The sequence below is a fragment of the Aethalodelphis obliquidens genome, unplaced genomic scaffold (genome assembly GCF_003676395.1).
Source record: "Aethalodelphis obliquidens isolate GAN/ISIS:26980383/991018 unplaced genomic scaffold, ASM367639v1 scaffold33, whole genome shotgun sequence".
Classification (NCBI taxonomy): domain Eukaryota; kingdom Metazoa; phylum Chordata; class Mammalia; order Artiodactyla; family Delphinidae; genus Aethalodelphis; species Aethalodelphis obliquidens.
Window position 1 is genome coordinate 9,334,386 of NW_020837977.1, and position 15,734 is coordinate 9,350,119.

The following is a 15,734-nucleotide window of genomic DNA, read 5'->3' on the forward strand; positions in this document are numbered from 1 at the left end:
GTGGTCCTAGAACCAGCAGCATCAGCATCAGAAATGCAGAGTCTCAGCTTCTGCCCCAGACCTAATAAATCAAAACCTGCATTTAAACAAGATCTCTAGGTGATTTGTAAGGACATAAAAGTTTGAGAAGAACTGGTCTGGACTCAAGAAGTGTAGTGATGGTATGTAAGAGGATAAAAGTCAGAGGTGAGGGATAGACTGGAAATGGAAATGCAAGAGAAACATGATCCCAAGAGGAGGAGGCCTGTGGAGAGGGGAAGGGATAGAGAGAACTGATTAGTTTGGGAAAAGAGGTGGGACTTTTCCTTTGTTAATAAAAATCGGAAAGAAGAATGGAAGAGGAAGTGTGAGACCAAAGGCAGATAACTGAGAAAACTCTGTGCTTGATGACTCAGTTCTCCCCAATAAAACTGGTGGCAAAACCAATCACTGAGGAGGAGAAAAAAAGGTTGTAAGTCAAATACTCCATACTTTAGAAACTCCCTTCTTTAACTCTACGGCTCTAGTTTCAATGATATTTATTTTTGATTAACATTTCTTTCCTTTTTTTTCTGTAACTCCTTTAAATAAGCATGCAGCAATGTATTAAAATATTAAATTCTTTAATAACTATAATAAAACTTGGAGTTCTACAAGTAGCTTGATGAGCCATGAACTTTTCTAGGGCCAACATTATATATCTTGCTGACACTATTAGGTCAAATATCATGGTTGCAAAAATGTATAAAAACTTGAAAGAAAAAAATTTTAATCTTTACCTATAGTTTTTATTTCTGCAAAGTTTGCTAAATCAATAAAATGATCTGAAAAGTTCATCTCACAGTCAGATATATCAGTGATTTACTTCATTGGTTTTCTGATGACCATTTATCATGAGGTAAAGCATCTTAGAATGAATGGTGGAAATCAAAAATTTGACGTGCTTGCCTCTTAAATAAACTAAATATTTGATTTATAAGACACAAATGAACAAACCACTACGGCCTGTCATGTTTTTCCAGTTTCTAATTTATTCAACCTCTGCTCAATATTGATCCTGACAAGCAGAGTAACCCAAAGATAAATTTATTCACTCCACAGTTTAGTCAGGAACAAGCCAAAAATTATAGATTTTCCCAGGCAGATGATGACAGGCAGTCAGGGGGATGACAAATGGCTGTCTTTAGATTTAGTTAGGACAGTTGGGCTAGACGTTTCCGATAAAGATTGGAGCACTCTGGTCCAATACAGGTTCATCAGCAGCCATCATTAATTGTAGAGAGAGCACTGCCAGTACAGCAGGCTCCTATACAGGAGCTGAGGCACCAACCCTGCATGGGAAATAGAATTGGCTCTTTAGTATTTTGCAGCACTCCTCTAAGTGATAGCGTGACATGATCATTTATCATACAGAGACTGTCCAGAAAAGTGTCTGCTCCCTTTAGTAACTTATTGAAGGTCAGGAAAGTGAAAGCATTTTATTAAAGACAGGAAGGCAATGAACAACCAGAGCGTATCCAAAGAGTAATCATATTGCAGCACAGGATTAGTTTAGTCTTAAATAAACATACACTGGAAGGAGTATGTTGAGGATAATTTATCAAGTGAGGAACAATTAACAAAAATCTACAGGATTCTTTTTATCTATATAAATTTAAAGTTCTCTTACTGCTATTATTAACTTTTGGATGATGGGCATCATATTCAACGATGTACAAAGATGCAATGCACAATTCCATCCTTAGAGTTTTTTAAACCAAGAGAAATACAGTGAAACTCTCACATAAAATAATTATGGCTGTATCAAAAGCTGTGGAACAAATGCTGTGAAGAGGGCATAATCCAGGGCCCAGGACTGAAGGATGAAGTTACAACTTCTGAAGAGAGCTTTCTTTTACGAAGTCAATTACTTGTCAGTGGATCAGAAGCTTATTCTCCCTTACAACAATTTTTGCTCTCTGCTGACCAAAATTAAGAGAAAGGGAATTAACTGAGGGGTGGCAGAGCAGGCAAAGAGGAAGAGAATTAACACATGTATTCTTTACCTGCTTTGTTCCACGCACTTTATATCCCACAACAACTAACCCTAATTATCCTTACTTTATAAATGAGGATACAGACTTGCCTAAGGTCAAATAGTAAGAAGCAATGTCAGAAAGTTTAGGGTTGCCTGTATATTTTTAAAACAAGTCCTTATATTTTTCACATAAATTATTTATTTGAATACATTAGAGTCTAGCACAGAACTTAGCCCTTGACTCAATAAATATCTGATGAATAATGAAGTAGGCAGAACTCGAGCCACCATTTTATATACGAAGACATTGGTCTCAGCAAGATTAAAGTGCTCTGCAGTGGGTTCTGGACATCTGGCTGTTCTTCTAATTATTCCCCAAAAGACAGCATTTCTTCATGTAGATGCAGGCACATATCTGGATGTTCCATATTTGTTACCTCCTGGATATGAAAGTTTGGGAAGGATTTTTAATATATAGAAGGGAACTGCTGTCAAAGCTTCATAGTAAGAAAAAAAAATTTTCTAAAACCTAAAGAGTAAATGCAGTCTTATCATAAGAAAAATTTCCAAAAGTGGAAAAATGAAATATCTAAGCAACAGTAAACATGGATCAAGCAAAGAATAAGATGGAAGGTATAAATAGTTAAATTAAATGGATATACAAAGCTGAATGGTATCAAGCTTTGCAGGTGAGGAAATGCTATGGGGAATAAAAATACCAGGCAATGCATTATCAATTACTTTCAGCTTTGCAATTAAGAATATGTATGAATTAATCCATAACTTTTATTTCCCAATTTTCCCTTATACCCTATGATAAGTTTGGTCTTGGCTTGAGGAAAACAGATAAAAGAATCATAGGTGTTTGTCTGCTGCTATCCTCTGGAACTTTTACTAACTTTGAAATCCTCATACCCATATTCTAAAGAAATGCAATCCTCCTGGATGTGTACAACATCACATATACGGCAGTGCTCTGACAACCAGAAAGCTCTCCACAGAATTAGTTATTATCAGTATTTATTATTAATATTAGCAAAACATTTGCTTTAAAGTAATGTTTTTGCCCTACTGAAGGTATTTTTCCTTTTCTTATTTTTCTGCCTGTGGCCACTGAATTTTTACAAATCAATCATGGGCTATAGAGTAGAAAAAGTTTTTCCATTACTTGTTTTGAGTAATTCTTTACAGATTAAGTTTGGGGCATATATTGATATAAGAAATAAAGTATAAAGTATATTTCACTTCCATTAAATAGTAGCTAAGGGACTTCCCTGCTGGCGCAGTGGTTAAGAATCGCCTGCCAATGCAGGGGACACGGGTTCGAGCCCTGGTCCAGGAGGATCCCACATGCCGTGGAGCAACAAAGCCCATGTGCCACAACTACTGAGCCTGCGATCTAGAGCCTGCGAGCCACAACTACTGAGCCCACATGCCACAACTACAAGTCCACATGCCTAGACCCTGTGCTCTGCAATAAGAGAAGCCACTGCAATGAGAAGCCCGCACACCGCAACGAAGAGCAGCCCCTGCTCGCCGCAACTAGAGAAAGCCCGCGCACACCAACAAAGACCCAACGCAGCCAAAAATAAATTAATTAATTTTTTAAAAAATAGTAGATAAAGTAAAATATACACATAAAAAATGAGGAAGGGGAGAAAGCAAGAAAAGGAATGAGAGAAAAACAAGGCATTGGAGACAGAGATATTGGATTGAAAAAAAATTCAAATAGGGAGAGAGAGGAGGTGAAGAGGGCAAACTGAGACAGCTGGTTCTTAAAGGCGATCAATCTGTTTTTCTCACATTTATTTGGATTTTCAACCATGGAATAACTTAATTATTCCTTTAAATATCAATAAGCTGATTTTCTTATGAGCTATTAAAACATGCAAATGTTTATGATGTACATAAAACAAAACTGTACCTACAGTATGATGACAATTAAAAAGGAAATCCCTATGCTCAAAAAGAAAACTAGAAGGATACATAACATATTAAAAGTGATCTTTGGGTGATAAGCACACAAGTTTTTTTTTTTTTCTTCCTATTTTCCCCTTTGATATTTTTTTAACAGATTTTTTTAAAAAGAAAAAGCAACAATAAATATTGCTTGTAATGTCAATGGACTGCTTACTTACTACTCCATAATGGCCTTAATCTGTAAACTTCCATAAGCTCCACTAAGAACAGGGCATCTTCTGTAGCATGGATAGCCAGAGGCAAAGTGGTTTCTGAGCTGCAGGTTGGGTCCATTTAAGGGAGTGTGACAGTAGAGTTCTGTGGCCCCCAACTCAGGACCCTACTTTTTGCCTCATCTTTAGTCCTCTCTATTATTAGTATAGACTATTTTATCAAATAAACATTTATTGTAACCTAAGTACCTGGCACTGAGCTAGAACTCCATGGAAAACAGTAATTACCTTTTAAAACAGTTAACTGACATGAAAGAAATATTGATAATATGAAATACCTGTGTCTTGCTTTTTTCTTCTCTAACGATAGGATTTGGAGTGTTTACTGAACAAGTTGACGAAGCTGTGGAAAATGGATCTAAACAGAAATCCTGTTTGTCTCAAACCGAAATACAGAGATAGACTAATATTGGTGTCCAAATCACTGGGTACATGTTTATATTATATTAATATGATTTTCTTAGAGAAAGAGAGCTGGTTAACTCTTTAGTTAATTTATCAGCAAGCCTTCAGAAATATGAATATGACATCTGGATCTACAAAAATGGTCAACTTTAAATTTGATATTTTAATAAAAGCAAAAGTTAAAATTGAGAAATAAAACATGAAAAAGATCTGCTGTTCAGAAATAATTAAGACATCAGACACTCTTTCTTTAAAAAGAAAATGTGGCTGTTACCAACAAAAATGGTTAGTCATAAATGTGTAGAACTTGCTGGCCGTTTGCCAAATTTTCACTGGCACAAATCCTCTGAAGATCCGGAGACTCTTGGTTCCGTAGATAAAATTGATCAAGGTTTTCATTGCTTGACACTTGCCAAACGGCACCTTAAGAACATACAGGAGTTCCTTTCATTTGAAAGGGGAGAAGGTGGGGAGTCCCTTTATGAGATCCGTACAAATAATAACATTCCTGAATCCGCACTATATAAGGGGAAATGGACCAATGCTCTTCAATAGGTACCAAGTTATACAGTATCAGAGAGATAATCACTGCCCTCTCACAGAGGAGATTTGTGAGTGTTTCTATGACATGCTGTACTTGAGTATAAAAACTAACGTATGGCAAAACCACTTCAAAGCTCATAGCTATAGTAAACTTGGTTAATCATAATGCTAGTACAGTGGTTCTCTTGGGGGAAAGAGGGGATGACAGAAGGTATATCAGAAACATCCAAGACGATTTTTCAAAACACATATGTGAGAGTCACACCTTACCTACCCTCTACCCCACCAGCCAAGAGTAGGAAACAGAGAATACACAGGAATAACAGTCATGTATATTTTTAAAGGTAAATTACTCGTATATTTGTACTTGGAACACTATCAGTCATTAAAAATTGTGTTTAAAGAAAGACGTGGTAAAATGCTCACAATACAATATTAAAAAGTAAAATGTGATACTGTATAAATAGAGAATTCCATTTTTATATAATACACACATATACACACAATACACACCTAGAAAACAAAACAATGCTAAGAAATATACTAAAGTGTTATCCGTGGTTGTCAGTGATTATTTCTGGTTGTGGAATACAGGCAATGTTTTGTTTTCTCCATTTCTTTGAATTTTCCAAATCTTACAACACACAAACTTATTTAATATGCTCAATTTTCAAAACTTTTTAAAGAAACAAAATGTAAAGATAACTGAAATCTCACTTCATAGAACGAAGAGGCCAGTTATGCGATTATTCCTATTATATCCTATATCTTAGGATATAATAAGCATTATTAATGTATGTATTTTTAAAATACCATGTTACATATATAAAACTTCTTAATGAAATTAACATAAAATATATTTTACTTTTTCCTATGAATAATCATAGAATTATTTAAATGAATAGATAATATTTAATTTTTGTTGAATATGATGTTTTTGTTTTTTAAAATACTTTATGATCCAAGAAGGGTGACCATACATCAAATTGTTTATAATGATTACCTTTGCTAGTGATGGGAAGGAGAGATATGGATAGCAATTACAGAGCCTTTTTATGTTTTTTCCATCATGTTTCAGTTGTTTATAATATGCACATATTCTTTTTGAAATCAGAAAAAATAATTAAAAATAAATAAAAGCTCAACAAAAACAGAAGCTGTGTAAATAAGGTATTTTAAAAATAAATTTATTTCAGCCTATCGTGTAGCTGTTCATGTGTCCTAAACCAGAGGTATATATATTGTATGTATATACATAATATTTATATATTGTATTTATAATGTTCATGCTGTATTGATACATAACATTTATAGCATTTATATACTACATTTTTTAACATATATATTTTCTCTAGAATTCCTTGATGGAAAAGAAATTAAAAATATGGAAAGACAATTCCTAATGAATTGGAAAGCATCCAAAGATGCCAAGAAAATCAGCAAAAAAAGGAACAGTAAGAACGAGGATATAAGTAACTCACACATAAGTAAGTAGACTGTCATTCATTAGTTAATCACTTCTACTAGCAAAGAGAATATTCTACTCAACAAAAAAAAATACCAGAAATAAGGGGGATTTGTGGGTACATGCATGTGTGTATAAGTGCTCCAAGGCACATAACTATAGAATGGAATGGAGAATATTTGTAATTTTTGAATTCTGAAATTGTGTGTTTTAAGATTTTGTGTTCACATTAATATTAGAATCCTTGTTACAAAATTAAAAATTAAGCTTTGCATTATCAAAAAGTCTTAAAAACAATGTTGTTATGAACTAGCACTGAAAAAATAAGAAAAAGAGTGTGTTTATTTAAAAGTAGATAAATTTTTATATAAACTATTTCTATTTAAGGTAAAGCAAATGGAACAAATATGGTGAAATGTACCCAACGTTAATTCTAGTTTGTTAGATTTTTGAATCACAGTTGTAGCTATTATTATTTATCACTGATTCAATAAATAAAATATAAATATATAAACAAACAAAAAAATAATGGGGGTTTGTTTAGATTTTTTATGGGCTTTTTTTAACTTGTTTACAATTCCTAGGAAATTTTTCCTATAATGTTTATATATGAAAATGGTAGTTACCATATATGAAAAAAGCTATGTTTAGTTCATATTGAGTATAACTATGTCAGCTATATAAACAGAGAGCCATGAGGGTGGGGAAAAGTGTATAATTTTATATCTGGCAAAAGTGCATGACACTAGTTATATAAATGGTGAAACAACAATCAGCTATGTAACTTGTGAAACAATTCACAAGTATATTTGTTTAGCAAAAGTGCAAAAATCACATTTTTCATCAGGATAAAAAATAAAAATGTATCACAACCACATATGTTCCGTATACTCTGTGGCCTGTCCTCTTTCTTAAGTACACACCCCAACATTTGAATATTTTGATTATAATATGTCTAAGGTTGTGTTACAAGGACACACCAACCTCCCCTGCCTAACTAATGAAACTAAATGTAGCTAAGTATGATGTGTAACAATCATCTTTAGCATACTGGGGAGTATCCTAGAATTCACTCTTCACAGATTCTATAGTCCACAAGGCTGAAATGAGGCCCTTGCTCTGTTCCGTGACAGTGTTTGAACGCTAATGGTCTTCTAATTCCACAGCTAACAGGGGATGGAGACACAGAAAGAGGTGAGACCAGGGGAACAGGGAAACGGAAACCAAAACAGTGTAGTGAGTCTTTATGCATAGATAGCATATCCTAGGAGCTCTATCACTCTAGGACTAGGAGGTTGAGGTGAAGAGAAGCAGAGATGGAAAGCTCTGATGATTTTGCCATATTGTATCCCCTGAATATGAATTGTTAACATTATTTCAAAGAATTGGACTTTTTAAGCTGACAATATTCACATGAGTGATGATATTGTGTTGGCAATATGAACTTCTCAACATCTAAAACCTATAAAATGGACAGGAGGCATTTCTCCTCCTCTGCTTATACCTGGCTGGCTGTGAAGAGCAAAACTAGACTCAGGATAAGGACTTGCATATTTTCAGTATTACCCCAAAGATGCCAAAGTACCACCAAAGCAATGTTGAGAAAGAACAAAGCCAAAGGGATCACACTCCCTGATTTCAAACTACAGTTGACCCTTGAATAGTGAGGAGGTTAGGGGTGCCGACCCTCCCCAAAGTCAAAAATCTGCATGTAACTTTACAGTCAGCCCTCCATATCCTTCGTTCCGCATCCAAGGATTCAACCAACCTCAGATCGTGTAATACTGTAGTATATACTATAGAAAAAACTCCACATAAAAGTGGACTTGAGGAGTTCAAACCTGTGTCATTCAAGGGTATACTACTGTATACTACAAAGCTACAGTAACCAAAACAGTATGGTACTGGCACAAAAATAGACAGATCAATGGAACAGAATAGAGAGACCAGAAATAAACCAACGCCTATATAGCCAATTAATCTACAACAAAGGAGGCAAGAATATGCAATGGGGAAAAGACAACCTCTTCATTAAATGGTGTGAGGAAGACTAGACAGCTACATGCAAAAGAATCAAACTGGACCAGTTTCTCACACCATATACAAAAATAAACTCAAAATGGATTAAAGGCTTAAACATAAGAGCTAAAACCATAAAACTCCTAGAAGAAAACATAGGCAGTGAGCTCTTTGACACTGGTCTTAGCAATATTTTTTTGGATCTGTCTCCTCAGGCAAGGGAAACAAAAGCAAAAACAAACAAATGGGATTACATCAAACTCAAAAGCTTTTGCATAGCGAAGGAGACTACCAACATAGTGAAAAGACAGCCTACTGAATGGGAGAAGAAAATTGCAAATGATAGGACTGATAAGGGGTTAATATCCAAAATACACAAAGAACTCATACAGCTCAGTATCAGAAAAACAAATAACCCAATTAAAAAATGGGCAGAGGACCTGAATAGACATTTTTCCAAAGAAGACATACAGATGGTCAAGAGACACATGAAAAGATGCTCAACATCACTAATCATCAGGGTAATGCAAATCAAAACCACAATGAGATACCACCTTACACCTATCAGAATGGCAATTATCAAAAAGACAACAAATAACAAGTGTTGGCAAGGATGTGGAGAAAAGGAAACCCTGGTGCACTGCTGGTGCAATTGTAAATTGGTGCAGCCATCATGGTAAACAGTACAGAAGTTCCTCAAAAAATTAAAAATAGAACTGTCATATGATCTAGCAATTTCACTTCTGGGTATCTACCCAAAGGAAACAAAAACATTAATTCAAAAAGATATACACACACCAATGTCCACTGCAGCATTATTTACAATAACCAAGATATGGAAGCAACCTAAGTATCCTTCAATAGAGGAACGGATAGAGAAGATTTGTGATATATACAATGGAATATTACTCAGCCATTAAAAATAAAAATAAAATCTTACCATTTGTGACAACATGGATGGATATAGAGGGTATTATGCTAAGTAAAATAAGTCAGAAAGAGAAAGACCAACACTGAATGATCTCACTTATATGTGGAATTGAAAAAACGAAACAAAGAAAACAAAACAAAAACAGACTCATAGAAACAGAGAAGCAGTGGTTGCCGGGGAAGCAGGATGAAAAAGGTGAAGGGGATTAAGAGGTAAACCTCCAGTTATAAAATGAATAAGCCACAGGGACGTAATATACAACACAAAGAATATGGTCAACAATATTATAATAACTTTGCACAAGGACATATGGTTACTAGGCTTATGGTGGTCATCATTTCACAATGATACAAATGTCAAATTACTACATGGTACTCCTGAAGCTAGCAAGATATTGTACATCAACTATATTTCAATAAATAAATAAAGTGATTTCAGGCACACCTTGTTTTATTGTGCTTTACTTTATTGCGCTTCACAGATAATGCATTTTATACAAATTGAAGGTTTGTGGCAACACTTTGTCAAGCAAGTTAATTGGCGCCATTTTCCCAACAGCATTTCCAATAGACATATCTCCAAAGAAGACCTACAAATGGCCAACAGGTATATTTTTTAAATGCTCAATGTCACTAATCAACAGGGAAAGTCAAATCAAAAACACAATGATGGGACTTCCCTGGTGGTCCAGTGGCTAAGACTCTGTACTCCCAATGCAGGGGGCCTGGGTTCAATCCCTGGTCAGGGAACTAGATCCCACGTGCCACAACTAAGAGTTCACACGCTGCAACTAAAAAAAACATCCTGCATGCCGCAACTAAAAATCCTGCACGCCACAACGAAGATCAAAGATCCCGCATGCCGCAACTAAGACGCAGCAAAGCCAAATAAATAAATAAATATTTAAAAAAAAAACACAATGAGATACTTCCTTATACCTGTCAGGATGGCTATTATCAAATGACAAAGAAAAAAATGTTGGTGAGGACATGGATAAAATTGGAACCCTTGCACACTGTCGGTGGGAATGCAAAATGGTGCAACCAATGTGAAAAACAGTATGGCAGTGCCTCAGTATTTTAAAATAGAATAACCGTATGATCCAGCAATCCCACTTCTATTTATCCAAAAGAACTGAAATCAGGATCTTGAAGACACGTTAACCCTCCTATGTTCACTGCAGTACTATTCACAATAACCAAGATGTAGAAACCTAAATGTCCACTGACAGATGAGTGGATAAAGAAAATAAGGTATAGGGCTCCCCTGGTGGCGCAGTGGTTGAGAGTCCGCCTGCCAATGCAGGGGACATGGGTTCGTGCCCCGGTCCGGGAAGATCCCACATGCCGCGGAGCGGCTGGGCCCGTGAGCCATGGCTGCTGAGCCTGCGCGTCCGGAGCCTGTGCTCCGCAACGGGAGAGGCCACAACAGTGAGAGGCCCGCATACAGCAAAAAAAAAAAAAAAAAAGAAAATAAGGTATATACAAACAATGGAATACTATTCAGCCTTAAAAAAGGGAAATTCTGTAATATGAAACAATGTGGATGAACCTTGAGGACTTTATGCTGAATGAAATAAGCCAGTCACAGAAGGACAAATATTGCATAATTCCACATATATGAGGTATCTAAAATAGTCTAATTCATAGAATCAAAGAGTGGAATGGTGGCTGCCCAGGGCTACCGGTGGTGGGAGAAATGGGGAGTTACTAATCAACAGGCATAAAGTTTCAGTCAAGCAAGATGAATAAACTCTAGAGGTCTGCTGTACAAAGTTGCACCTAGAGTCAACAATAATGTATTTATTGTACACTTAAAAAATAAACAGGGTAGATTTCATGTTAAGTGTTTCTACCACAATTTTTTTTAAAAGCCATACAGAATGTTATATAGTACAGAAGCATCATTTCATACCTTGTTGTAGTTGCTATCATGATAATCATTAATAATTTAAAATGGAAAGCACTCCAGTCTAGGAAGCCAAGAAGAGGGGGCAAGGGAAGAAAAGAGAGCTAATATTTATTGTGCCAAACATTTCAGGTATTTATGCGCACTACTGCTTTAATCATTTTAACTTGTGGAAAAGATAATTATTATATCCATTTTGCAGCTGAGAAAGCTGAGTTTTAGAAAGATGAAATAACTTGTCTAAGGTCACAAAGATAGCAGGGAGACAGTGATTAATCAGTTATCTGACTTCATCAAACAGCTTTGGCTTCTAGCGACCACTCTACTGATGACTGGCTGAATCATGCTTGGACCCAACGATAATAATGTCTGCTCTACGTAGAAATTCACTTCAGTTTAGTGGGAATTTAGAAAAATCTGCAAATGTGTAAATATGTGATATGTAAACATATAATTTTTATAAACAAAAAAGGAACTAGGGAGAAAAATGAGACTATATTATGAAAGAACTTTGAAATTTTAAAAGTATTCAAATAGGGGCTTCCCTGGTGGCGCAGTGGTTGAGAGTCCACCTGCCGATGCAGGGGATACGGGTTCGTGCCCCGGTCTGGGAAGATCCCACATGCCGCGGAGTGGCTAGGCCTGTGAGCCATGGCCGCTGAGCCTGCGCGTCCGGAGCCTGTGCTCCGCAACGGGAGAGGCCACAACAGTGAGAGGCCCGCGTATGGCTAAAAAAAAAAAAAAAAAAAAAAAAGTATTCAAATAGATTATATGATTTACTATATTGAAAAATAGACTGTAAGGTCAATTAAATTAAAATTAAACTGAAATTGAAAGCTGACTAGCTGTAATAGAAATTATGTGAGTTTTCCTCAGGAGTACTCAGTTATCCTCTCTTGGCCATCTATAGATGTCCTTCTTCCTCACCACCTACACATATTTGCCAACCCCATCCAAACAAATGGTACAGTTCTGAGCTTCCCAGGCTTACAACCTGTGATATCCCTGGATACACGTATTTAACACGCAATAACTCTGTCCTTAGGTATGTGGCCAATAGCTTAACTATAGTCTTTATGTAAAGTGTCTGTTATTGCCATTCAGGAGAAATGGAAAGAATGACTTAAAGTCTAGGAGATATACTGTGTATATTTTTAAATCTACAATATACCTTCAGGTCTTTAGAAGAGCTAAGACGAACCATTTAAAGATACCTCTGTACAACCAAATACATAATAAGTGAACAGGAATTCTTAGGAAGATAGTCATCTTTGTATTTCCTGACTACATATTTTTGGTAGCCCTATAAATTTGGAGCTCTATATGGTAAAATTACCTCAGACTTCAAGGATGTTACAATAAAACAATCTTGTCTTAAATATAGTCACACAACTATATAGCTCAAAATTAGAAGCAAAGTCAAACACTTTAACAAAATTCAAAATATCTGAATGCCCTTCAGCATTTTTTTTTTTTGGTTGAACTGGTTTTGTTTTATTCAGCATTTATTTTTGTAGTGCTTTGATGGAAATATTCATTTAGTCATTTAATAAACATTTGTTGAGCATCTTAGATGTGCCCAAGACTATGCTAGGCCCTGGGAATTAGAGGCAAATAAGGCAGTCTCCACTTGAAAGGAAATCATTGCTGGAAAGGAAGGAGGATCTTTAAACAGGGAAATGATGTGGAATGTTAAGTTTGGAAATAAAGGTATGAACATATTACAAAAACTATAATTGACTAATCTACTCCCTAGAGGTTAAACACACTGAAAAAATAAACTCATAACAGCAAAATGCAAGGGCAGTTAATATTTATATTAATGTTGGTATACCCATTTTGTCTCTGAGAGTTGACCATAAATTTTGCTGTGTAGGTTCTCATGTATGAAAGTCTGTGATATTTTTATCTTGGATATTAATTTTTTATTGGTTTTGCTGTGGATCTATATAACCTCATCTAATTCCATTTCATAAAACATAATTTTAGATAGTCTAATGCTTTTCTATGCCGTGTTTGCAATTTAGTTATTAGTTTCAAAGCAGAATGCTTTTAATTCTTTGTATGTTACAGGTAACTTTGAAACAATGTATCACATAGTTCCTGTTTATTACCCACAGATGGGTAAGCCAAAATTAGTTTTTTTCTCTGATACACAAAGATGCCTTGCAAATGGAAATGCATCTCCAGAAAGCTCCCAAGAAGATAACCCTAAAATTATTGAAGACATGGGGTAGGTTCTTTCAAATATTTTTGTGTGGGATTTATCTTTTGGGGGGAGGATGGGACACCCTCACTGTCAACAGCACAGAGGAAGAGAGCCCCTCCGTCTGTCTCCTCGTTCTCTGTTCTCAATTCTTCTTGACCAAGCACCAAAAAAAAAGAGTTTATTGTTCATCGGCCCAAACAGTCATAAAGTTGCAGTGGAAGGGTTGATTCAGGAAGAGCTGGGAGTCACAGACTAGATACACCTACTGAGGTAGGGCAGGTGACTCAGGAAAGTCCCAGAAGCAGCATGTAAAGATGTCTGAATGAGCAGGGATCATATCAAAGGAGCCCAAGGCCCAGATGATAATGGGTGGTCCATTAGTGAGTAGACGGCTACAGCAGGGCATCTGGTGGCAGAAAGGAGGAGAAGTCAGAGCACTGCAGAGATAGGCTACTTTCACCACTTCTCCAAACCAAAGGTTCTTAATCTGGTGTCCCTGAAGGATACATTAGAAGTTTCATTAGATTCTCAAAGAGATTTATGATCCAAAAAATAGTTTAAGAATCACTATTCTAAACCTTGAGTATATACATAATTTAGCTCATTATGAATCAGCTCTGAGTCTCCTAATGAGAAGAAAATTGCTTTTTTTAATCTTTAAAAAAGATGTTATTTCTCTGATGTAAAGATAAATCATACCAGAAAATAACTTCCTTTATTCATAAAACTAACAGCCACCTGCTATATGCCAGACAATACTCAATATAATAAAAACTCAAATGAGATAGTCCTGATCTCAAAGATCTTGCAACAAGTTAGTGTGAGACGCTACTATACACTGTGATAAATGCTCTGGGCGTTATAAACCAGATCCTCATACATCCTACAAATTATCCATTCAACTTTTCTTCATTTATAATCAATACAATGATTGCTCTATTGATCTTTCCAATCATACCATAGTAGTCACTACAATATAATAAAGGGCAATAGTGTATTTCATTGAGAAAGCAATCAGAGCCAGTGGATGTACTCTGGAATAGATTTCCTTTTTCCAGAACTGCCTGATGAAGATCACGTGGGTTTGTCACGAGACCCTCTCTGCAGGGTCCAGTCAAGGGATGGTGATTTAGCATTCCTTAATGGAGCCCTCCTGAAGAAGACCCATGAACAACAGTGCTGCACTACCCTACCCCCATTCCCTGAAGAGTGGCTTAGGCTTGCCAGGAGAGGCTTAAGGGAGAGAGAGTCCTATGAGTCTGGAAAACGCTTTATCTGGGGAGAGGCGATAGGATATATAAGGAGTCCTAGTTTTGGTCTTGCCTCCTCTCCATTCACACACATAAAAAACAGAGGCTGTCTGAGAATTTGCCTTACTGATTATGTCCATTATCACTGCCATCAAAACCATAGCCAGTTTGTTCATAGCACCCCAACAGTTTCTTTTTTTTTTTTTGCGGTATGCGGGCCTCTCACTGTTGCGGCCTCTCCCGTTGCGGAGCACAGGCTCCGGACGCGCAGGCTCAGCAGCCATGGCTCACGGGCCCAGCCACTCCGCGGTATGTCGAATCTTCCCGGACCAGGGCACGAACCCGTGTCCCCTGCATCGGCAGGCGGACTCTCAACCACTGCGCCACCAGGGAAGCCCTAGTTTCTTAAAGATTTACATAACTCACGTCAATTCCACAACAGCGTTCTTGAGTCTTGTTTCTTTGCCAAGCATTTTGAAAGGTCTTGCTAGTATATCATCAAGGTGGAAAAGAAAATAATAAAAATGAACAGAGCCTTAGAAAACAATATTGGTAAATCTGTACATTGCCACACACACTGTTAGATCAGTGGCGAGCTATGGCACATACCACATATTCTATAGCCCCAAGCAAAACTCTAGTCACTTGGACTGCACTGACAAATCACTATATGCTCATTTTCCTAACTAGGAACACTAAACACAGAGCTAAATGCATTTTTAACTGCTAAGTACTGCTAAGATAGGCTACCCTAAAGAAACCAGCAGAATAGAGGGGTTCCTGTGAGAATAATATAAAGAATGCCCTGCTTCTGCC

At 36.5% G+C, this 15,734-nt stretch overlaps 2 protein-coding genes across 3 annotated transcripts in view; one reads left to right on the top strand and one right to left on the bottom strand.

The window, feature by feature from the left end:
• The window catches only part of CSPP1 (centrosome and spindle pole associated protein 1), a 197,028-nt gene that overhangs the window by 175,543 nt on the left and 5,751 nt on the right, over positions 1-15,734 (bottom strand). The window lies entirely within an intron of this gene.
• The window catches only part of PPP1R42 (protein phosphatase 1 regulatory subunit 42), a 50,256-nt gene that overhangs the window by 28,936 nt on the left and 5,586 nt on the right, over positions 1-15,734 (top strand). Inside the window, exons 6-7 of one of the 2 annotated variants that reach the window (XM_027127962.1) lie at positions 4,499-4,616; positions 6,492-6,623. In XM_027127962.1, the coding sequence (XP_026983763.1) occupies positions 4,499-4,616; positions 6,492-6,623 (250 nt within the window). The remainder of the gene's footprint in view (positions 1-4,498; positions 4,617-6,491; positions 6,624-15,734) is intronic. The other variant, XM_027127963.1, reaches the window with a different exon arrangement.